The sequence below is a fragment of the Monodelphis domestica genome, chromosome 2, assembly GCF_027887165.1.
Source record: "Monodelphis domestica isolate mMonDom1 chromosome 2, mMonDom1.pri, whole genome shotgun sequence".
Lineage (NCBI taxonomy): Eukaryota > Metazoa > Chordata > Mammalia > Didelphimorphia > Didelphidae > Monodelphis > Monodelphis domestica.
Window position 1 is genome coordinate 252,545,393 of NC_077228.1, and position 23,256 is coordinate 252,568,648.

Consider the following 23,256-nt stretch of genomic DNA (forward strand, 5'->3'; position numbering starts at 1 on the left):
GAGGTGGCTCAGTGGATTGAAAGCCAGGCCTAGAGAAGAGAGGTCCTGGCTTCAAATCTGGCCTCGGATACTTCACAACTGTATAACGCTGGACACGTCACTTTAACCTTCATTGCCTAGCCCTTACCTCTTCTTCTGCCTTGGAACCAATACATAGTATTGATTCCAAGATCCAACGTAAGGGTTTAAAAAAATTTCTTTTTTTTTCAGGAATAAACAAGCCATTACAACAAGGAAAAATTAAATAAACTTTAGGAGAAAGTTTGTTCAAGACTTACCTGTTTAAATATCTCATGTCCAAATGCTCCATCACTAGTAAACTCCCACCCCCTGACACATCTATCACTTTAATGGGTCTGGGTACTCTCACTGTGCTTGTTTGCAGGATAGCAGATAAACTTGCCATTTCACCTTCAAACATTCTTCTGGCCTGTCAAGAAAGTAATAAGAGAAAGAAATAAGAAAGGTCAATACTGGAGATTAATTTAAAAAAAAAAAAGACCACACACATATAGGAGAAATCCCTTGAGGGGAAAAAAATTCAAACACAAAACTTCCTGATTCAAAACTGATTTCATAAAGACAAATTGCCCCAAATAAGACTTCAAATATAGTAGAATTATGTGTTCATGCAATTATGCCAAATAGTCTAAATTCTTTTTAGTATAATAATGTTATTTACTTCTTTTGAAAGATAGGATGCTTAAAGTGCTGAAGGCAAATTGTGAAGATGGGATTAACTCTCCCCTGCCTACTTTTATATTTAATAACCAGAAGTATATACATCCCCACATTTCCTTAAGTGAGGGGAGGTCTGTAACCCATGTGCTAAAGTGGGTGACAATTCAGAAAAGACTAATTGCTCTCTAGGCAGTCCTAAGGAAATTCTAAAAACTGTGATTGGTCCAGGTAAAGTGGAAGGAAGGCACAGGAAGTAGTGCAAAGAAAGGTCTTTAAAAGTAGCTGCAACTTTCCTGTGACCACCTCTTTCTCCTTCAAACTTGGCCTTGGGAGGAGTTCAGGTTTGGGACCTCGGACTGCTTCTGGTAAGACTGTTCTTGGATCTTCTCTTTGGACTACCACATGGGTGAGTGAAAAGGCTGACTCCTTTCCTGGCTCCTGAATGGACTACCTTTCAGAGAGGCCCCCTGTCTTAGAAGAGGCCTCATGGCTGGAACTCTTGCTTTACCACTGGCCCCTCCAACCCAAAGTCCTCCAGTGGAGAGTTAATGAGCCCTGCCTGGTTCAAACCAGGCCAGAGTAATTATCTAGTGTGATAGGATAGATATCTTCTTTACCCTCTCTCTCATTTCTCTACTTTCCCTCTTTCCCTCTATTTTATAAATAAATACTGCTAAGAAGTCATTTGAGATATATTAATTTTGACAACCACATTTTAACCCTTACTACATATACATCTAAACTAATATAAAACATATATACTAGTGAACATTTAATTTTATTACCTTGTGAGCACATTAATGTATTGCCTTGTGAATCCAATTTGTTTTTATATGTATATAGAAGTTAGATTCACCAAACAACTTTTTATTATTCTTCAGTATTCTGGGCTGGGCCCAAGTCAGGCAAATCCCTATAAACACTAGATTCAATATGGAAATAAAATTAGATACTAGTAAGTCATTCAACAGTTAATAAAAGGAAATTTAGTCATAACAAAAGAAAACCATTTGACAAGAAGGATAGACACTGAGAACTAAGAACTGATTTAGTTTAGCAAAGCCCATTTTCCTGTGTTTTCCACTGCAACGTATCAACAAAACCTCCAAGAGTTCCTTTAGCTCTTTTTAGCTGCTTTGCATCCAAAGAATGAAAAAGTGATGTTGACAATCTGAGCCATTAGTCTCCTAAGTCAGACATGTTTCAAAGAGTGTTCCAATACTTTTTAAGGGGAAAAAAATAGCCTGATCTGCAGGGAGAGAAAGATTAGGACACTGTTCCTACCACATTCTCCTATTTGATAATAAGGTACTTAAGATTTCATCATTTAAATGACTTTAAGGCCCTATTATTCAATAAGTCTACTAATGCCAGTACTGAAGGGGAAAGGAAAAAACTAAAACATAAATACAACAAACACAAAACAAGTTCCCCAAAGGATTAAGGAGTAGCTAATCAGGGAAGACAAAGACCCTAGTCTAAATAATCAGGGTCTTGAGGTAAATAATATCAAATTTTTGCGATTCGTAATGTTAAAAAGTGGGAATGGAGTCAAGATGGTGGCCTAGAAGGAGCAGTAGTTCAGACCTCTGAATACCCTTCTTTACCGATCACAAACTGAATGCTCTTAGGGGACTGAAAATCAAACCTAACAACAAGACAGAGGCAAGGAACTCTCCTGCTAGACTCAATTCAAAAGGTACACCCCCCCCCAAAGCTGGAATCCGAGAACCCTCGGGTTTAAGGGGAAAGCTTAGAAGGAAGGTCCCAGGACCCCTCCCCCCACCCACCTAGAGTGCTGAGACTCCAGCAGCAGTGGGAACCTCTGGGCGGGCAAAAACCCTGGTCTGGAAGATGTACCTTGCGGGCAGGGCTGTGCCAAGCTCAGAGCATCGAACACAGATAGTGGGAAAGGAGCTAGAGAGGGAGCATAGAGCTGGCAGCCTGGCCAGAGCTGTGGAGATCCCCCATATTTGCTCCAGCCTTCCAGGAGATTACGGCCTCAGTACACAGGAGCCCAACCCAGCTGAACTTAATTCCATCAAGTCTTCAGAACTCAGGGAAGCCCAGGCTCCACACCCCTCCCTCACTGACTGCTGGATCCAATCAAAAGTCTCCAGAGGATAGGGACACTCAGACCCCCAACAACCCTCCCCCAGAGGCTGCACTGAGAGATCTTATGTTAAAGCTTCAAGAGGGGAGACTGACAGAAGCCCCCAAAACCAAAAAAATGAGACGAGCAAGAGCACAGACAAATACGGGGTGCAAAGAAGGGGTGAATATGAGCAAACAACAGAAAAAGAAGAAAGAAATTACAATAGACAGCTTCTATATAGTGAACGGAACAGAGGGGGAGGGATCAGCAAACGATAAATCAGAAATCCCAGAGAATTGGATACAGGCTGTGGAAGAACTCAAAATGTAATTCAAAACACAATTAAGAGAGGCTGAAGACAATTGGGAAAAGAACTTAAAAACTAAGATAAATCATCTGGAAACAGAAAATAGTGTCTTGAAAGCCAAAATCAACCAGCTTGAAAATGAGGCAAAGGAGATGAAAGATGAGGCAAAGGAGATGAAAGATGAGGCAAAGAAGATAAAAGATGAGGTAAAGAGGATGAAAGATGACCTCCAAAATAAAATAAAATAAAAAGTGGGAACATCAGCAAAAATAATGACACTTCTTGCATAGTCATTAATCCTCACCACAGGTCAGAATTGATGGTCTTAATGGCACCACATGTAATGTTCAATAGAAAACCAGCCAGGACCTTTCCCTCCTTACTTTGGAGCCTCATTAGGATTGGGGAAGAGAATATAAATTCTTTACATTATGAGAGCCAAGAATGCTACCCCATATTCCTCCAAGACCTCCTTGGCAAAAAATTGTACAATAAGCACTGAATGCATCATACTGGCAGCAATATGGAGGGGGTCAATCAATTTCACATTATAGTATGCAGTGAGGTACAGTGGAGCTATGTTTTACCATTATATATGCCAGTACCCACTTTTCTAACACTGGGCAGCTAATGATTCCAGGAACCAATGCACTGAGGTCTTCTTATACTAAAAACCTGAGTCTCTTTCCAGTACTATCTACAGCCATTGAGGCCCATGTCTTTCTTTGCTCATTGCCCACCAGCCAGCTTGGCTACAGTTTGCATCTGTCCTCCTATTCACTCTGCTAGGATCAACTGCTACATCCTTTGCCAGGGCAGGACAACAAATGACTTGGACAATGTTGTTATAGGGTCTGAGCACTATTGTTCTGCAACTACGAAGGCCCAACTCCAGCCCAACACACACACACATACACACACACACACACACACACACACACACACACACACACACAGAGTATTGACTCCAAGATGGAAGGTAAGGGTTTAAAAAAAATCAATACTGTGTATTGGTTCTAAAGCAGAAGAGTAGTAAGAGCTAGGTAATAAGGATTAAGGTGATTTACCAAAGGTCACGCAACTAGGAAGTATCTGAGGCCACATTTGAACCTAGGACCTTCTGTCTCTAGGCCTGGCTCTCAATTCACTGAGCTATCCAGCTGCCCCCTAAATTTATCTTTTTAAACATCTCTTGAAACTGGTTTTGCATTTCAAGTTACCTAAACTCAGTTATTCAGTAACATTTTTAAATCCTCTACACACTAAAATATCATTCCTATCCTGAGGGTTATCCTCAGCTTTGCAGGATAAGTTATTCTTAGTTGTAAGACTATATTTTGCCTTTTAGAACACTGAATTCTAAACTTTCTTCTCTTTTGTAGTTAAAGCTGTCAAGTCTCATATGATTTTATTTTGCTTAAGCTGCTTCTTCCTGGATACTTGCACTAATTTTTCATTGACAAAGAAGTTCTGGATTTGGGTTATAACATATCTGGCTTTTTTCTGGCTAAGGAAGGTTGCTTTTAGGATTCTTTCTATTTTCAGTTTGCTTTCTGATCCTAATACAACTTTCAATTCAATTTGATAAACATTTATTATGCACCTTCTACGCATGGCACTATGATGAGCTGGGAAATAAGAATAGGAAAAAAGTCTCTGCCCTCAAGGATCTTACAATCTAATGTGAATGAACTACACACAAAAGTTAGCTGTAAAACAGCAGCATGTGTGTGGGGCAGGGAGCAACAAAGGGGTGTCATGTTTCATTAAGTTCAAAACATGAAGTCTCAAAACAAACAGAGCTACAGATGGAAAGTGGAAAATTAGTTGGAACACTCCAGATCTCCCCCCTCCCCCAAAAGAAAGCTTTGAGAAGAATTTAGTACTCTGCCTACCAGCCCTCGAATTAGATGGGAGAGAAGGATAAAGGAGTTGTGAAGGTGTTATGCATCCAAAGCCAGGTTCACAGCATGAGGATGATATCTGAGTGGTTTGCATTTCATATAATTAGACTTTAGTGTGAATAATAAATTGCACAAAATGGTCAAATTATTTGAATTTGTACTATCTGAAATTATATTTAAATGTAAAATATGGCATGTATTCCAGATCAATGTAAATGTGATAATAATGTTTAAAAATAAGGTTTTTTGATTATTAACCTAAAATATCAAAGGATTAGAAAAATGTGTTTGATCCAAAAATATTGCAAAGTAATAAAAGAAAGAAAAATTTAACAATCACTGAACAGCATGCTGAAGGATGCTTATCTTCAGGTGTACTTTTTAAATAATTTTGTAATTTAATATGACAAAAATATAATTGCTATTTAAAATATCTTAACAGCACAGACTGAATTGTCTTCTTAAATATTCACACAGGTACAGAGAGCTTTTTCTCAATAAATTTATATGTTCATATTCTTACCCAATGAACTAAGTATACTTGGTTGACATGGAACATTATCAAAAATCAATAAAGCTGGGGCAGCTGGGTGGCTCAGTGGATTGAAAGCCAGGCCTAGAGACAGGAGGTCCTAGGTTCAAATCTGGTCTCAGCCACTTCTTAGCTGTGTGATCTTGGGCAAGTCACTTGACCCTCCATTGCCTAGCCCTTACCACTCTTCTGCCTTGGAACCAATACACAGTATTGATGTCCAAGACGGAAGGTAAGGGTTTAAAAAAAAAATCAGTAATGTTTTAAACTTGACATTACTGTCATGTTGTTTTTCAGCACCTGGCTAAAATATACTTTAAATCTAAAGCCTTCAAAAACAGCTTTGGTCATCCATACTTTGTTATTTGACCACCAAAGAATTGTAAGCAAATGACCAGTAGACTGAGTATAAGGATTTTGCAATCAACAAATAAACATTGATTTTTACTTAAAATCTCCTCTAATATTATATCCCAATAAAAAATATTAGGCTATCCCCATCTTGACCCCTTGGTGAATCAGTTCACTTCTACACTGAACTTTTCTGAAATCCCTTGTTCCCTTATCATATCATTCATTGATTATGCCCTGCCAAGCTTCAGACTCAGATTATTCCCACCTTCCACTTTGTTCCTCTACACGTAGTTGAATAAAACTACTCATTCTCCTTTGCAAGATCTTCATCAACATCCACCAATCATTGGTTCCCACAGAGGGCTCTGTCTTGGGCCCTCTTCTCGCCTCCCTCTATACCTGTGTTGGTAAACCTATAGCAACATGCCAGAGGAAGCTGTTCCCCTCTCTCTCACCACATGTGCCTGACAACATCTCGTATCAGTTGCCCCTCTGCCCAGTAGCCCAATGGGAGCACTTCCTCCCTCCCTTATCTGGGGTAAGGGAGTGGCTCACATGTAGCATGGAGATTGCAGTTTGGATACTCAGTCTTTAAAAGGCTCACCATCACTATTCTATACTATTTACTTGGTCATCTCATCATCATTTACCCAGCCCTAACCTCTTTGCTGACCTCCAAGCTCTCATCTCAAATTACCTACTAGATGTCCCAAAATGGATGTCCTATAGAAATCATAAGTTCAAAATGTAAGAAACTGAGCTCACCATCATTCCTCCGAAACACTCATCACTTCCTAGCATACCAATTACTGTCAAGGATATAACTATTTTCTCCCTATATCCCTATATCCTATATCCAAGCTATTTTAAAAATCTGTCAATTTTACCTTCTCAGGGTTTCCTTATATACTGTGGAAAAGAAACTAAAATAAGTTCTGGACTTTCTGCCACTGTGTTGGAACAAGCAACAGTGGGAGTATTAGAGAGAGAAGAAATTGACTAGACTGACAATTGGGGGGGAAGGGGCAACTGGGAGTGGCAGTTGGTCTTGTGACTAGCATTTCCTTCCTGGTGGGGGAAGTAGGAGGGGCTGGTCTTCCAAGTCTCTGGCTAGAGGTGCCTCTATTTTCTTCAGCCTGAAGAGAATGGCCCAACCAGCTCCGAAAGTCAGAACTTTCTTGTTGCTTGCTGTCTACTGCTAAAAATTTGAAATTAAGAAAACTAGCACAGATATAGCATAGACAGGAATAAAAGAAACCCTCCACCAGCCTGTGAGGCCTGGACTCAGCTCCAAAGCTGAGAAAGACTCCAACCCTATTTAGGAATATCCCTCTTCCCTTTTCCCTGATACTTTTACAATCTGAACTGGTTATTAAAATTTATCTTATTTGAATATCGCAGTCAGATAAGTGGACTATCTTTTCAGGGGGCATAGAGGGAGCTGAACCTCAGTTCAGTCATTCAACTACAAATGGTCCTTATAGGACCCCTGCTGGGCAACTACATTCTGGGAAAGGCTTGTCCCTCAGGAGGGTCCGTTTTTACCTGCTCTGGGGCATCTTCAGCATCAATCCATAGAGAAGACATGCTCCCAGGCTATCTCAAGTGGTTCATCTCTCGGACACCCCATTTGGTTCAACTAGCCTCTTGGCAGGGGGCATTTCTCTCCTTTGCCTCACTGGCAGTTATATTCCCTCTCTCCCTTCAACTCTTCCATTTCCTACTACAAACCTTCTGTATCTCCTGTTCTTCATATCCACCCATCTTTCCCTAGAAATATTACAATACATATATCCCCTTTTCTCCTGACACTGCCACCATTGTAGTACAGGTCCACATCTGCTTCATAGTTGGTCTCCTCTGCCATAAGTTTTTCCTCATTACCAATTATTCAGCTACTAAAGTGATTTTCCTAAAGTACATATCTGGCCATGTCATTCCCATACTCATTAAATATAAAATATTAAAATTCCCAGGTAAAATTCCATCTTCTTTGAAAAGTCCTTTTCAATCCCTTTCCCATCTAGTGCCTTCCTTCTGTTGATTATTCCAAATATATCTTGTATATAACTTGTACAAACATGGCTAAATAACATATTTTCTCGATTTTGAGCTTCTTGAGGCCAAGGAACTATCTTGTGCTTTTCTTTGTAACCTTAGCACTTACTACAGTGCCTGGCACGTGGTAAGACCTCAATAAATGTTTGATGATTGACTGACTCAGGAGGGTACTAGATTCTTTATATTTTGACCTTTCTTTCTTTTAGTCTAATAGCATTGAGCTACTTTCTTTCCTAAAGTTTCTTTCTGCTTTCTTTGTCAAAAAGGATGATCTTTAGACTTGAAGGACCCATATTCAAGCAAAACTAGTATCTCTGGTCTGAAGGGTAGCTAAGTCCTTTTCAGGGCTGCTTTCCTCCTTCTACCTGCCACCTAGCTCTCACTAGTAGTTTCAAGAAACTGTTGCATGCTCAATGACCACATTCTGGTAAAACCATCTCAGCAAATGGGCTAAAACAGGTTGAGAGTAGCCAACAAGGCTCACACATATGACTTGAGGGAGGGAGAGGGGTGATGTCTACCCCAGGCATGTGAAGACTTCCCCTGGAGGAACATTACAATAGTAATGAAAGCAGTGGAAGCAGCACTGCCGAGTACTTAGAGGTTAGAAATCAAAGAACTCAAGCTGATCCACAACATCATGCATCATCACCAGTCACCTTGATTTTTATCCTGTCACTAGACTTAGATGACTCTGGAACATAGAGCAAGGCAGATGGCTTTATCCAACTCTGCCTCAGTTAAATCTAATTTAGCAGTAGTCTCTTGGTGACTGAGAATGACAATTGTCTTTGTGCGTTTTCATCTATGGTGTACCCTCATATGGCTTTGAAGTCCAAAGACTGAGGCACAAAGTTTGTGGCACATGGGGCATGGGACACCAGTTGTTACGGGAGGTGCGGTTGTGGCCTGGTGTCAGCGTTCACGTGCAGCGGCAAGACATCAACATCGTTCATCTTCAAAGGTGGTGGCGGCAGGGTTAATGTGGGTTCGCCAGCTGCTTCTTCAAAGGCAGCGAGTTCTAGTTGCTTTGGTGTAATGCCAGCCCACTTCAAGTTTGACTTTAGCTGATCCTTGAATCTTTTCTTTGGTCGGCCTTGTTTTCTGAGTCCAGCTGACAGTTCACCATAGAATACCTATCTTGGGATTTGCTGTGGGTCCATGCGGATGACGTGTCCAGACCATCGTAGCTGGGTTTTGAGGACCATTACTTCGATGCTGGTGGAGTTGGCTCTGTCGAGGACTTCCTGATTGATAATTCGGTCCTGCCATCGGATCCTCATGATTGACCGGAGGGAATGTTGGTGGAATTGCTCCAGCTGTTTCATGTGCTTCCGGTACAGTGTTCATGTCCCACAACCGTACAGGAGCGAGCTGAGGACCACTGCGTTATACACTTTGAGCTTCGTCGCAGTGCTTACACCACTGTGTAGGAGGATTTTGCAGCGCAGCCGCCCGAGTGCCTAGATGGCCTTTTGGATCCTGGCATTGATCTCATGGTCTAGGGACCTGTCATTGGCAATGGTGCTGTCCAGGTACCTGAAAGTGCTGACGTTAGAAAGCTGCGTGCTGTCGATTGTAATGCACGGCTAGTTCGTTGGCCTCCCTGGTGCAGGTTGGAACAGCACCTGTTTTGCTGAGGCTGATAGTCAGGCCAAACAGTTTTGTTGCAGTGGAGAACCTGTCCACAATGGTTTGGAGATGATTTTCTTGGTGGGCCATGAGAGCACAGTCATCTGCAAAGAGAGCTTCCAGGATGAGTCTCTCTGTTGTCTTTGTTTTTGCAGTCAGGCAGCTAAGGTCAAATAGTGAGCCATCCAGTCGGTATTTGACGTAGATGTCCAGATTTAGATCCATCACAGCATGTCATAATACTTGGGTGAAGTATAGGTTGAATAGTACCGGAGCAAAGACGCAACCTTGTTTCATGCCATTGGAGATGTTGAAGCGATTGGAAGTCTCTCCACCAGATAGGACTTCCCCTGTCATGTCGACATAAAAGAGCTGGATCAGTTTGACGAATTTTGCTGGGCAACCGAGCTTGCTGAGGATCACCCACAATGTGTCCCTGTTCACTGTGTCGAACGCCTTTGTCAGGTCTATGAAGACAATGTAGAGACTTAGGTTCTGCTCAAGGTATTTTTCCTGCATTTGCCTCACCGTGAAGACCATGTCGATGATGCTGCGATCTGGTCGGAAGCCACATTGTGATTCAGGCAGGTTCTGCTCTGAAACAGATGGCAGGAGTCTGTTGAGTATAACACGGGCAAGGATCTTTCCAGAAGTGGAGAGTAGTGAGATGCCTCTGTAGTTGTCACAGGCTGCTCATGAGCCTTTGTTCTTGTATAGGGTTACGATGGAGGCATCTCTGAGTTCTGGGGGCATGTCTTCCTCTTCCCATATGCTGGTCAGCACTATGTGGAATGCCTGGAGCGCCTTTCCATTTAAGGCCTTGTCCACCTCGGTTGGGATCCCGTCTTTACTGGGTGCCTTGCCTGCACTCATTTGTTTAATGGCTTTTTGACTTCCTCTATTGAAGGAGGGACGTCAAGTTGTTCAATGGTGAGATTTTGGGGGATCTGGTCAAGGGAGCTTTGGTCGACTTAAGAAGGTCGATTGAGAAGCTGAGTGAAGTGTTCTTTTCACTTGTTGCTAATGCCTTTTTTATCTTTTATGAGAGTGTCACCGTCAGAGGATAGCAAGGGAGTGGTGGTGGGTTTTAATGGCCCATAGACAGTCTTGAAGGCACTGAAAAATTGTTTGTAGTTTTTCATATCAGCAAAGCGCTGGATTTCTTCTGCCTTTTTTTCCCACCATCAGTCTTGCATTTTCCTGATCTCACACTGAGCCGTGGCTTGGGGAGACTTAAATCTGTTCTTTTTAGGAGCAGAATTTGGGTTATTTTGCCACTCCATAAAGGCTTTGTTTTTTTTGCTCAATAGGTCTTCAATAGCAGTGTTGTTCTCATCAAACCAGTCCTGGTGGCTTCATTGCTTGGGGCCTAGGGCTGCCTTTGATGTTTCCTTCACTGTGTTTCTGAACTGGTTCCATTTCTCGGTTGAGCTTCCAGTGAGTGGTCCCTTGACAGACAGCTTGTCATCCAGGCAGGACTGGAATGTTTGCAAATAAGATGGATCTCTAAGAAGACTCATGTTGTAAAATATGCAAACTGTCTGGGCGCGTTTTGGATGGCGAGGCACAATGTGCATTTGAAGAATTGCTCTCATCAATCAGTGGTCTGTCCAGCATTCAGCTCCTCTCATGGCTCTGGTGATCTGTACATCCTAGATGTCTTGCCGGCGTACAATGATGTAGTCAATGAGATGCCACTGCTTTGATCGTGGGTGCATCCATGTTGTTTTATATTTGTTCACCATTCTGAACACAGTGTTCATGATGGTGAGTTCAAACTCTGAGCATTTGGTGAGTAGCAGTAGGCCGTTGTTGTTCATTTTGCCCATGCCGTGTTTGCCGAGCACCCCTTTCCATCTTTCATGGTCCTGGCCAATGTGGGCGTTAAAGTCTCCCAGGAGTATCAGCTTGTTATTTGTGGGCACTGAGTGCAGGACGGCACTCAGGTCAGAGTAGAACTGCTCAATGGTCTCCTCTGTGCTGGTCAGTGTTGGGGCATATGCACTGATGATTGTGGCATACTAATTTATGTGAGGCAAAAGACCTCATCAATGCCACCATTATGGTCCTCTTCAAGTACAAAGGATAACAAATGTTATGATTAAAAATATGAGACTGGCAGTGGATTCTATTATTTTATTAATCAGAAAAGAAAGAATGAGCTTCCATTTTGTTGACTAACACCTCCTTATCTCAGACACCCTCTCCTGCATTTCCTCTCTCTCTGTTCTGGAAGCTACCCTTCCTCCTTCCATATGTTGCCATTTAAGTTCAACTAGCTCCTCCCTCCCTAGCAACACTGTACACTGACATTCAGATTGACATCAGGATGATGGAGTCATTTGGGATGATGCTAGACACTTAGGCTAGCCAGGGAATGCCAGGCAGTGGGGGATGCCAGGGAAGGTGGGTGGAGCCATTTTTCCTCACAACCAACCAACCAACTACTACTTCTACTAATAATATTAACAAAATAATAAAACTGCCATTTATATAGTGCCAACTAAGTCCTAGACACTGTGAAAAACACTTTAAAAATATTATGTCTTTTGATCCTCAAAACTAGCGTGAGGAAGTTGATGCAACTACAGTTTAGGCAATTTGTCCAAGTTCACAAAGCTAGTATGTGTCTGAGGTCACATTTTAACTCTGATCTCCAGGCCCAGCTTTCTATCTACTACCTCAACAGAACACAAATAGCTTTTAAGCAAATGGAACCCAAAATAGGTATGAAGTTTATAAGAGTATACCTAATTGCCCTTTGATGAATTCCAAATCCCCAGATCTGGATAAATTATATCCAAAGGTATTGAGAGAACCAGCATGTGTGATTGCTTAGCAATAGCTGACATGATCACAGGTCTAGAACTTAAAGGGACTTTAGAATTCATCTATTCTAACCTCCATATTAATGAGGAAATTGAGACCTAGGGAAGTTAAATGACTTCTTCTTTATCATATATATAGTAAGCATGGCTAGATATGAACTTTGGTTTTTCTTTCCACTGTACTGTCTGCTTCCTTTGAAAAACTGAGGGAGGAGAATGGGAAAAGTGCTGTGGAGAAGGGCAGACAGCCTAATTTTCAAAAAAGGGAAGCAACAAGTAAGCTTGACTTATTCTTGAAGATATTATTCAAAGGATGGCTAGTGAATATATAGAAAAAGAAGCTGTGGTCTCCATGAGAAAACATGACTTCCTCAACTACCATGGAATTTGAACAGCTTTTTGTTTTGTTTTAAAGAATGGCAGACGAGAAAATCTAAGTAGACATTGCTTATTTATCGAAACATTCAAAAAAATTTTTCATGTAATTCTTGAAAAGAATTTCATGGAGGCAGCTGGGCAGCTCAGTAGATTAAGAGCCAGACCTAAAGATGGGAGATGCTAGTTTAAATCTGGTCTCAGACACTTCCTAGCTGTGTGACTGGACAAGTCAATTAACCCTCATTGCCTAGTCCTTACCACTCTTCTACCTTGGGACCAATACACAGTATTGATTCTAAGATGGAAGGTACGGGTTTAAAAAGAAAAAAAAAGGAAAAAAGAGTTCATGCAAGTCTTAAAGAGATACAGGTAAGCTACTATAATTAGAGGGAACTGGTTGACTGGCATGATTCAAAGAGCAAAGAGATCCTATCAGATTAGCTAATATGACAAAAAAAAAAGGAAAAAGATAAATGTTGGAGGGGATGTGGGAAAACTGGGACACTAATATACTGATGTCAGTATATTATATCAGCTCTGAACTGATGCACCTATACTGGAGAGCAATTTGGAACCCTGCCTAAAGAGCTATAAAATTGTACGTGCCATTTGACCCAGCAATACCACTACTAGGTCTGTATCTCAAAGAGATTAAAAAAAAAGAAAAGGCCTACTTTTTTTTTTTTAATTAAACCCTTACCTTCTGTTTTGGATTAGTTCCAAGGCAGAAGAGTGGTAAGGGCTAGGCAATGGGGTGTTAAGTAACTTGCTCAGGGTCACACAGCTGGGAAGTTTCTGGGGCCAAATTTGAACCTAGGACCTCCTATCTCTAGGGCTGGCTCTCAATCCACTACCCAGCTACCCAGCTGCCCCCCCTACTTTTACAAAAATATTTGTAGCATCTCTTTTTGTGGTGGCAAAGAATTGGAAACCAAGGGGATGACCATCAACTGGGGAATGCTGAACAAGCTGTGGGATATGATTGTAATGGAATGCCATAAAGAATGACAAACAGGACAATCTCAGAGAAACCTGGAAAGATTTATATGAACTGACACAAAGTGAAGTAAGCAGAACCAGGAGACCACTGTACACAATTACATCAATATTGCACAATGATCAACTGTGAATAACTTAAATTTTATTATCAACAATGTAAGGATCTAAAATAACCTCAAGAGACTCATGATGAAAAGAGTTATCCACTGACATAGAAGGAACTGATGGAGTCCAAATGCAGATTAAATCATACTACTTTTCACTTCATTTCCTACCTGAGTTTTTTCAAGAACATGCAAAATGTGTCTTCTTTCACATGAAGAATATAGAAATATGTATCATATAATAGCATATGTATAACACATATATAGTTTTCTGTCTTGGAGAAAGATAGGACTTCAGATCATAAAATGTCAGGAAACAAATGTTAAAAATTGCTACTGAATGTAATTGGGGAAAAAAATACAATAAAAAAATCTCCAGTTAAAAAAACAAAGTGGTCTCTTTAAATTTGGAAAGGTCTTTACCAGAAGACTATGCTTCCTATTGTGCAAACTGTATCAATGATGTGACTAAAGCTTATATATAGTATTTATAAATATACAAATATCCTCCTCTCCCATAGTTGACCCAGTAATATCCACACTTAATGTCTATTCTATAACTATTCTAATATCTATTAATATCTCTGAACCTCTGCTTAACCCCAATATAATTTTGAAATGTATATATTTGAATTTGAAATATAAATTTGAAAGCAAGAAAAACAAAAAAAATTTCTTATTAAAATATGACTCTTTTAAGTATCTGCAAGAAATATAAGAATAATTCACAGAATAGGAACTCATATTACTTGACCTCTACCCAAGATTGAGGAGAAGTAACCAAGTTAAGTTTTAGTTTGAGTTATTTTAAAATCTGCCTCTAATGAAGAATACGACAACCAAAACAACTCGACATCCTCTCTTGCTACAGCCACTGTATTTATCCATTTCAAATTGTGTGCTCCAAAAAAACCAGTATATGATCCAGGCCTGTGTTGGTGAACCTATGGCACACATGTCAGAGGAAGTTGCTCCCCTCTCCCTCCCCACGTACACCTGAAGACATTTACATAACCTGCCCCTCTGCCCAGCAACCTAATGGGAGTGCTTCCTTCCCTGTCTGGGGTAAGCCACTACCCTCATGTGGTGTGAAAGTTGCAGTTTAGGCTTTCAGTCTCTAAAAGGTCATCACTGATCTAGGTCATCTGCTCTACACTTTTTAACACCAGGCATCCTCATCTTCATCCCTTTTATTTTCCAGCCTGCTTTTGTACACATACCTTCTGCCTCCACTAGCTTTCCATCTCTTCCTCAGAGAGGTTAATCCTTTAAATACCAACACAGCATATAGAAAAGATATTAACAGACAACTTGTTTATTGTTCTGTTCACTAGCACTGTTGTTTCCAAACCAAAACTCTATTCCTTGACCATCCTCTCGATGTATATTATCTCTCCTATAAGTTTGTTAAATGGAGATATTATCTCACTTTTGTATTTGTATCCCCAAGACTTAAGTGTCTGACTCATATTAAAGAGCTAATAAATATTTATTATTTATGCATGAATTTACATTAAGTTGGAAAATATTAATCAAGGCATTTTTAGAATGGGCTTATGCTCAAAAAATTAGAATGTTGGGTAAGAAAATTCACATGTTAATGAGGAAGAAAAAACAACAACAGGTGTTCATGAGGCATCACTAACATTCAATTCTAAAATCTTTTCAGCAATCCAGAAACAGTGCCAATATGGGTAAGAAAACAAAAGAACCTTGAAAATAATAATAAAAATAATGGAATCAACCTGGAAGAAAGGCAATATAGGAGAAAAAGAAAAACCACCCAAACAATAATAGAAAAAAATTTTGGTACAATTGTTAAACACAGTAAATCCAAATCAAATTTATAGGATGAGGTTTCTTACACAATGTCAATGTCACAGACAGTTTTTTAAAAAAGCAATAATTTTGTTTCAACAAATGCATTTGGAGAAAGGGCATACTCACTAATATTTCAATGACGTATTAGTAAGAAGTTTATATTTATATCCTATGCAAAAATGGGTTCTGAGGAATAGGTCAAAGAAGTAACCATACCATGCCAACAAAAATTTATTACTTAAGGAATCATCCAGTCATCTCTGTTTCTGACTAGATTGTGACTTCTTAAGTTATCTGGTCCATCCATGTGCCTTTTGAAAATTATAAGATAAAGAGTAACTGAATTTTTTCCCTTAAAGATTAGGAACTCTTAACAGCTGAGTTCTTCTAGAATCTAGATTCTTTGCAAGTGCCTCCAAGAAACAGTAGTTATGAAAATATAAGAGATGCTTGCTAAAATATGGACTTCAATGTCCAACTCTGATTTGTGAAACACAACCTAAGAAGATTTTGCCTTATTTAAGACAGAGGTAGACAGGTTTTAAAATGATGTATTTTATTAAATACACTTTATAAAATCAGAAAATTCTGCTCTCCATGGCACAAAGTTTATAAAACATTTCATGAATGTAAGTTTGCATATGTTGTAATAAAGATTCAAAGCCTACTTTGAACATTAATAAAAAAGTGATACAATTTACAAACGGAGTCTAGCATAATTGTTTGGCCTTGGTTCTTGCAAATAAAAAGAAATGACTCAAAAAGTTTGGTAAAACAATACTGATATTAAACATGGAAAATGCCCTATACCATTCACCATCCAGATTAAGGCCTGGAATTAAATCCTATAGCAGGTGAGGGATTATAAAGCAAATTAAAGGCTTATAGAGCTTCTTGTATTTCAAAAATGGTATAATAATAATTATTATTATTGCAGCTAACATTTATATAGTGCCAGCACTGCACAATATATAATTTCCCATCATCAGGGAAGGATAAGAAAAGATAAACATTTATATAAGATTTCATTTGTTGCTCACAACAACTCCACAAACTAGGTGCTGTTATAATCCCCATTTTATAACTGAGGAAACTGTGACTTGCCCAACTAGTGTCTGAGGTCATATTTGAACTCAGGTTTTCCTAACTCTAGAACTAGGCCTCTGCCCCATCATGAACTTGAAAATTGTGCAAAGAAAAAATACCAAACATCAAGTTATTTATCTGTCTCTTATCTTATAATCAGAGATTCAAATCAAAACAACTCTGAGGTTTCACTTCACTCCTAGCAGATTGGCTAACATGACAGCAACTGAAAGTAATGAATGCTGGAGGTGATGTGGCAAAGTGAGGACATTAATGCATTACTGGTGAAGTTGTGAACTGATCCAACCATTCTGGAGGTCAATTTGGAATTATGCTCAAAGGGCGCTAAAAGACTGTCTGCCTTTTTGTTCCAGCCATAGGACTGCTGGGTTTGTACCCCAAAGAAATAATAAGGAAAAAGACTTGTACAAAAATATTCATAGCTGAGCTCTTTGTGGTGGCAAAAAATTGGAAAATGAGGGGATGCCCTTCAGTTGATGGTTGAACAAATTGTGGTATATGTTGGTGATGGAATACTATTGTGCTCAAAGGAATAATAAAGTGGAGGAATTCCATGGGGCCTGGAACAACCTCCAGGAATTGATGCAGAGCAAAAGGAGCAGAACCAAGAGAACATTGTACACAGAGACTGATATACTGTGGTACAATCGAATGTAATGGACTTCTCCATTAGTGGCAATGCAGCGATCCTGAACAACTTGGAGGGATCTATGAGAAAGAACGCTATCTACATCCAGAGGAAAAACTGTGGGAGTAGAAACACAGAAGAAAAACAATTGCTTGATTACATGGGTTGAGGGGGATATGACTGGGAATATAGACACTGAAGGAACATCCTAGAGCAAACATAAACATCATGGAAATAGGTTCTGATCAAGAACACATGTAATACCCAGTGGAATTGCAACAGGAAGGGCAGGGGGAGGGGAGGGAGGAATAGAATATGATTTTTGCAACCAAGGAATAATATTTGAAATTGACTAAATAAAATAAAAATAAATAAAATATCCGCCTCTTATATTTTTAGAGCTGGCTACTCTTTGTCATAGTTCGTCCTACCAATGTGCATTCTCCCACGAAGTCTTAAAACATACCTTTGAAATGGAGTACTGCGAAATACTTCAAAAAGACAGAAGAGAACAGAAAGAAGCTCAAATGACACAAATAAGCTTGGTTGTTTGTACTAGCATGTTAAAATGAAACTATGCTTGAGAATAAATGTATTATTGAGGAAAAGGATGTTTGCCAAAAACCAAAAAATGTAAGAATTCTAAATGATATTCCCCAATTGAAGAGAGAAAGGAGGAAATTGGAAGGGTGAGGATAAAAAGGGATGAAAGAAGAGAAAAAGGCAGACGAAAGTAAGAAGTTTCTTTATTCCACCTCTTTCCTCTTCCTATCTCCCACTTTCCCCTTTCTCAATGGATCACAGGTTGCAGCACAAAACTGCATTTAGATTGTTCTTGGAAAGGAATAGATTTTTGTTGACAAGGCTTCTTTCCTCTTCCCGAATCTACCAGAGAATCACTAGATAAATTCTCACTATTAGTGGAAGGTGGGGGAAGGAGGAGCAGGACGAAAAGGGGAAGGGGCGAGTTCAAAGAGTCAATAAAAGGTGGGGAAGTCGGATCCCGGAAGTCCCTCGGCCCTGGCAGGTTTCTTCCGGACTCACAGGAGTGGCTACCGTTTCTTGGCGGACGAGGCCCCAGGAGGACTAACACTGAGGCCTCCACGGAGGCCGGAAGGGCTGTGCCACCCCCACTCACCTCGACCAAAGAGCCGGGCACTGCAGAGGCCCCCGTCAGCCCAGGAGCTGACACCCTGCCCTCCTCCCGCTGCCAGGAGTCAGCAGCAACCCCTGCCCTCAGAAGAAGGATAAGAAAGGCGGCAGTGAAAAGTCGCCTGCCGGCCCTGACCTCTGACTTGTGGTTCACTTTCACAAATACCCGGCCTCGGTCGGTGTCGTAACTCTGGCCCTGGCTAATGCACCCGCCCGCTGAGTGGCCCGCGGCTTTGGCTGTGGAACTCTGCAGCTCTCGTTTCAGCAGCTCCTCCATTTTTCTCGCCCCGAGTCCAAGCTCAGCCCACTAGCTTCCCGCTTTGGGAAGGGAGGGGGAAAGGGGCGGAGCACGCAGGCTTAGGAACCGGAGTAGATAAATTTAGGTGGGTTGGTTCAGGAATGAGAAGCAGGGCACGTGCTACTCAGGGCCAGAGGGAAACGGTCATATTTCCTGGCTAGTTTCACCTTCCTCTGGGAGCAGGGGGAGGAATCCTCCCTTTGTTGGGCAAGAGAGTAAGGACATTCCCGTGTGGTTTATTATCATTCCATTCCAGTGTAGCTCCAAGTAGGTGCTAGTCACGTTATGAAGAGAAATTCATTCATTCAATGCAATTGAAAAGACAATTATGATTTTTAAGAAAGTAACTTTATGACTTTAAGAAAAAAATGTTTTATTTATAACGTTTGTTTTTACTTTATCTTAATTTCCAAATAATCTCATCCTAGTAGCCAACCCCTGTAACAAAAAAATAAAAAAGTAAGGGAGAAAATAATTCAGCAGACACATCAATAGTCTGACAGTATAGGGCAGCAAGGTGGCTCAGTACATAGACTGGAGGTTCTGGTGTCATGGGCATTGTACCCCCAGATACTCAGACAAACTATTATCAGGGAAATTCCTTAGCTCCCTTACACCCCCTGGCTCCCAACCCAAAACATCTGACCCTGAGAGGATTATCCTCCTTTGATTGTCCCATAGATCTAAATCAGGATAACCACCCCCATGCCTTCAGGGAAAATTCCTCCCCAACCCCTTGCCCCAGAGTCAAGTCCTTATTGAATATAAAAACCCCAGGACTGAGTCATTGATTGGGGAGCAACCTCCCAGGTTGCTCCACTTAAGCTGTCTTGCTTGCCAAAAATTCTACATTACTATGTCAACTGGAAAAAACATAGAACTATTAAATAGTCAAAATCACTCTTTAATCAAAGGCTAAAGGGGTTTAGCACTAAAAGACCTCAGCTCTAATAGGCCACCCCCCCAACCCCCACCCCCTACTGCAGAGTCCTAGGATTGAACTCTGGTCACTGACCCCTGGGAGTGCCACTGACTCAGGATGAACTCCAAGGAACAAAAGAATTTGGGGAACCTATATACCACTCCAGATGACCTGGGGGCTTAGAGTGAGAGGGACAGTTGATTGACTTTACAATGGTAAGAAAGGAAAATGAGGAATTCTAGACAGGAATGACAGAGGGGCTGATGCCCTACAATAGACACAAAAGGGAAAGACTCAGCCCAGGGCTGGGCCAACTTGGCAATGGATCTTAGGCTAGGGGGAGAAACCCTCAGGACAAAAGAGGTAATTAACATTGGATGAAATTAGCTGCTCCTACCCAATCTACCAGGATGTCCATTGTCTGGTGAAGTTGGACCTTCCCTCGGGGAAACCTCTGTGACTCTCCTGTGACAAGGTCAAAACCTGGGGTTTCTACCCTCAAACTAAATAAACTGGGGACTTCTAGATTTCCATATTGACACTAATAAATCTCTCTTTACTTTTAAGTTATCGCTCCCTCCCCTACCCCAACCCTTCCCATAGCCCACTGGCAATTCCACTGGCTGTTACCTGTGTCCTTGATCAGAACCTATTTCCATGTTGTTGATGTTTGCACTGGTATATTCATTTAGAGTCTATATCTCCAATCATATCCCTCCTCGACCAATGTAGTCAAGCAGTTGTTTTTCTTCAGTGTTTCTACTCGCACAGTTTTTCTTCTGAATGTAGACAGTGTTCTTTCTCATAGATCCCTCTAGGTTATTCAGGATCACTGCATTCTGTAATATTTACTGAGAAAGATGAATGGATAAGAACAGGGGATAAGAAGGTTTGTAGCAGGGAATGGAGGAGTTGTAGGGAGAGAGGGAATATGGCTGCCAGTGAGGCAAAAGGAGAGAGATGCCCCCTGCCAAGAGGATATTTTTGAACCAAATGGGGTGTCCAAGAAATGAGTCACTTATAATAGCCTGCGGGGATGTCTTCTCTATGGATTGATGCCAAAGATACCCCAGAGCAGGTAAACACAGATCCTCCTGAGGGATAAGCCTTTCCTGAGAATGTGGTCCCCCACCAGGGGTCCGATAACAACAGTTTGCAGTTGAATGACTGAACTGAGGTTCAGCACCATCCATGCCCCCTGAAAAGATAGTCCACATATCTGACTGCCATACTCCAATAGGATAAATTTTAATACCCAGTTCAGATTAGAGAGGTATCAGGGAAAAGCGAAGAGGGATTTCCCTAGATACGGTTTGAGTTTTTCACAGCTTTGGTGCTGAGGCCAGGCCTCACAGGCTGGTGGAGAGTTTCTCTTATTCCTGTCTAGGCTATATCTGTGCTGGTTTTCTTAATTTCAAAATCTTAGCAATAGAAAGCAAGCAACAAAAAGTTCTGACTTTCAGAGATGGTTGGGCCTTTCTCTTCAGGCTGAAGAAAATAGAGGTACTACTATCCAGAGGCAAAGAGGAAAAACCTCCTCCCACTTCCAATGCCAGTAAGGTAGAGCTAGTCACAAGACCAACTGCCACTTCCAGTTGCACCTTCTGCCACAAATTGTCAATCTTGTCAATTTCTTCTCTCTATAATGTTACCACAGTTGCTTGTTCCAACACAGTGGCAGAAAGTCCAGAACTTTCTTTAGATTCCTTTCCACAATTGCCACTAATGGAGACATCAATTACATTCTATTGTACCACAGTATATCAGTCTCTATGTACAATGTTCTCCTGGTTCTGCTCCTCTCATTCTGCATCAATTCCTGGAGGTTGTTCCAGTTCCCATAGAATTCTTCCACTTTATTATTCCTTTGAGTACAATAGTATTCCATCACCAACATATACCACAATTTATTTAGGATTCCCCAATTGAAGGGCATACCCTCATTTTCCAATTTTTGGCCACCACAAAGAGCTCAGCTATGAATATTTTTGTACATGTCTTTTTCCTTATTATTTCTTTGGGGTACAAACCCAGCAGTCCTAGGGCTGGAACAAAAAGCAGACAGTCTTTTAGTGCCCTTTGGTTATAGTTCCAAATTGCTCTCCACAATGGTTGGATCAATTCACAACTCCACCAACGATGCATTAATGTCCCAAATTTGCCACACCCCTTCCAGTATTCATTACTTTCCTTTGCTGTCATGTTAGCTAATCTGCTAGGTGTTAGGTGAAACTTCAGAGTTGTTTTGATTTGCATTTCTCTAATTATAAGAGATTTGGAACACTTTTTCATGTGCTTATTAATAGTTTTGATTTCTTTAATTGAAAATTGCCTATTCATGTCCCCTACCCATTTATCAATTGGTGAATGGCTTGATTTTTTGAACAATTGGTTTAGCTCTTTATAAATTTGAGTAATTAGACCTTTGTCAGAGGTTTTTGTAATGAAGATTGTTTCCCAATTGGTTACTTCCCTTCTAATTTTGGTTGCATTAGGTTTCTTTGTACAAAACCTTTTTAATTTGATGTAATCAAAATTATTGATTTTACATTTTGTGTTTTTTTTCTAGCTCTTGCTTGGTTTTAAAGTCTTTCCTTTTCCAAAGATCTGACAAGTATACTATTCTGTGTTCGCCTAATTTGCTTATAGTGTCCTTCTTGATATTCAAGTCATTCACCCATTCTGAGTTTATCTTGGTGTAGGTTGTGAGATGTTGATCCAAAAATAATCTCTTCCATACTGTCTTCCAATTTTCCCAGCAGTTTTTATCAAATAGTGTGTTTTGGTCCCAAAAGCTGGGATCTTTGGGCTTGTCATAAACTGTCTTGCTGAGGCCACTTAACCCAAGTCTGTTCCACTGATGCTCCTTTCTGATTCTTAGACAGTACCAAATTATTTTGATGACCACTGCTTTATAGTATAGCTGGAGATGTGGGACTGCAAATCCTCCTTCCTTTGCAATTTTTTTTTTCATGATTTCCCTGGATATCCTTGATCTTTTGTTCTTCCAAATGAACTTATTTATGTTTTTTTCTAACTCAGTACAAAAGTTTTTTGGTAGTTCAGTGGGTATGGCACTAAATAAGTAAATTAATTTGGGTAGGATTGTCATTTTTATTATATTACCTGTTCCCACCCATGAGCAATCAATGTTTTTCCAATTGTTTAGATCTAGTTTTAATTGTGTGGAGAGTGCTTTGTAGTTGTGTTCATATAGTTCCTGTGTTTTTTTTGGCAGATAGATTCCTAAGTATTTTATGTTGTCTAGGGTGATTTTAAATGGAATTTCTCTTTCTAATTCTTGCTACTGACATGGGTTGGAGATATATAGAAATGCTGATGACTTATGTGGGGTTATTTTATATCTTGAAACTTTGCTAAAGTTATTGATTATTTCGACTAGCTTTTTGGTTGATTTTCTAGGATTTGTTAAGTAGACCATCATATTATCTG

At 40.4% G+C, this 23,256-nt stretch overlaps 1 protein-coding gene across 2 annotated transcripts in view; it reads right to left on the bottom strand.

The window, feature by feature from the left end:
• LOC100020750 (ketosamine-3-kinase) overlaps positions 1 to 18,917 on the bottom strand; it is a 56,444-nt gene extending 37,527 nt beyond the window's left edge. The window contains exons 1-3 of one of the 2 annotated variants that reach the window (XM_007483425.3): positions 18,720 to 18,836; positions 1,467 to 1,603; positions 279 to 430 (exon numbers count right to left, since the gene is read on the bottom strand). In XM_007483425.3, coding sequence (XP_007483487.1) covers positions 279 to 421 — 143 coding nt within the window. In that variant the 5' untranslated portion in view covers positions 422 to 430; positions 1,467 to 1,603; positions 18,720 to 18,836. Of the gene's footprint in view, positions 1 to 278; positions 431 to 1,466; positions 1,604 to 18,719 lie in introns of both variants that reach the window. The other variant, XM_001368041.4, reaches the window with a different exon arrangement.
• Positions 18,918 to 23,256: the final 4,339 nt, after the last annotated feature.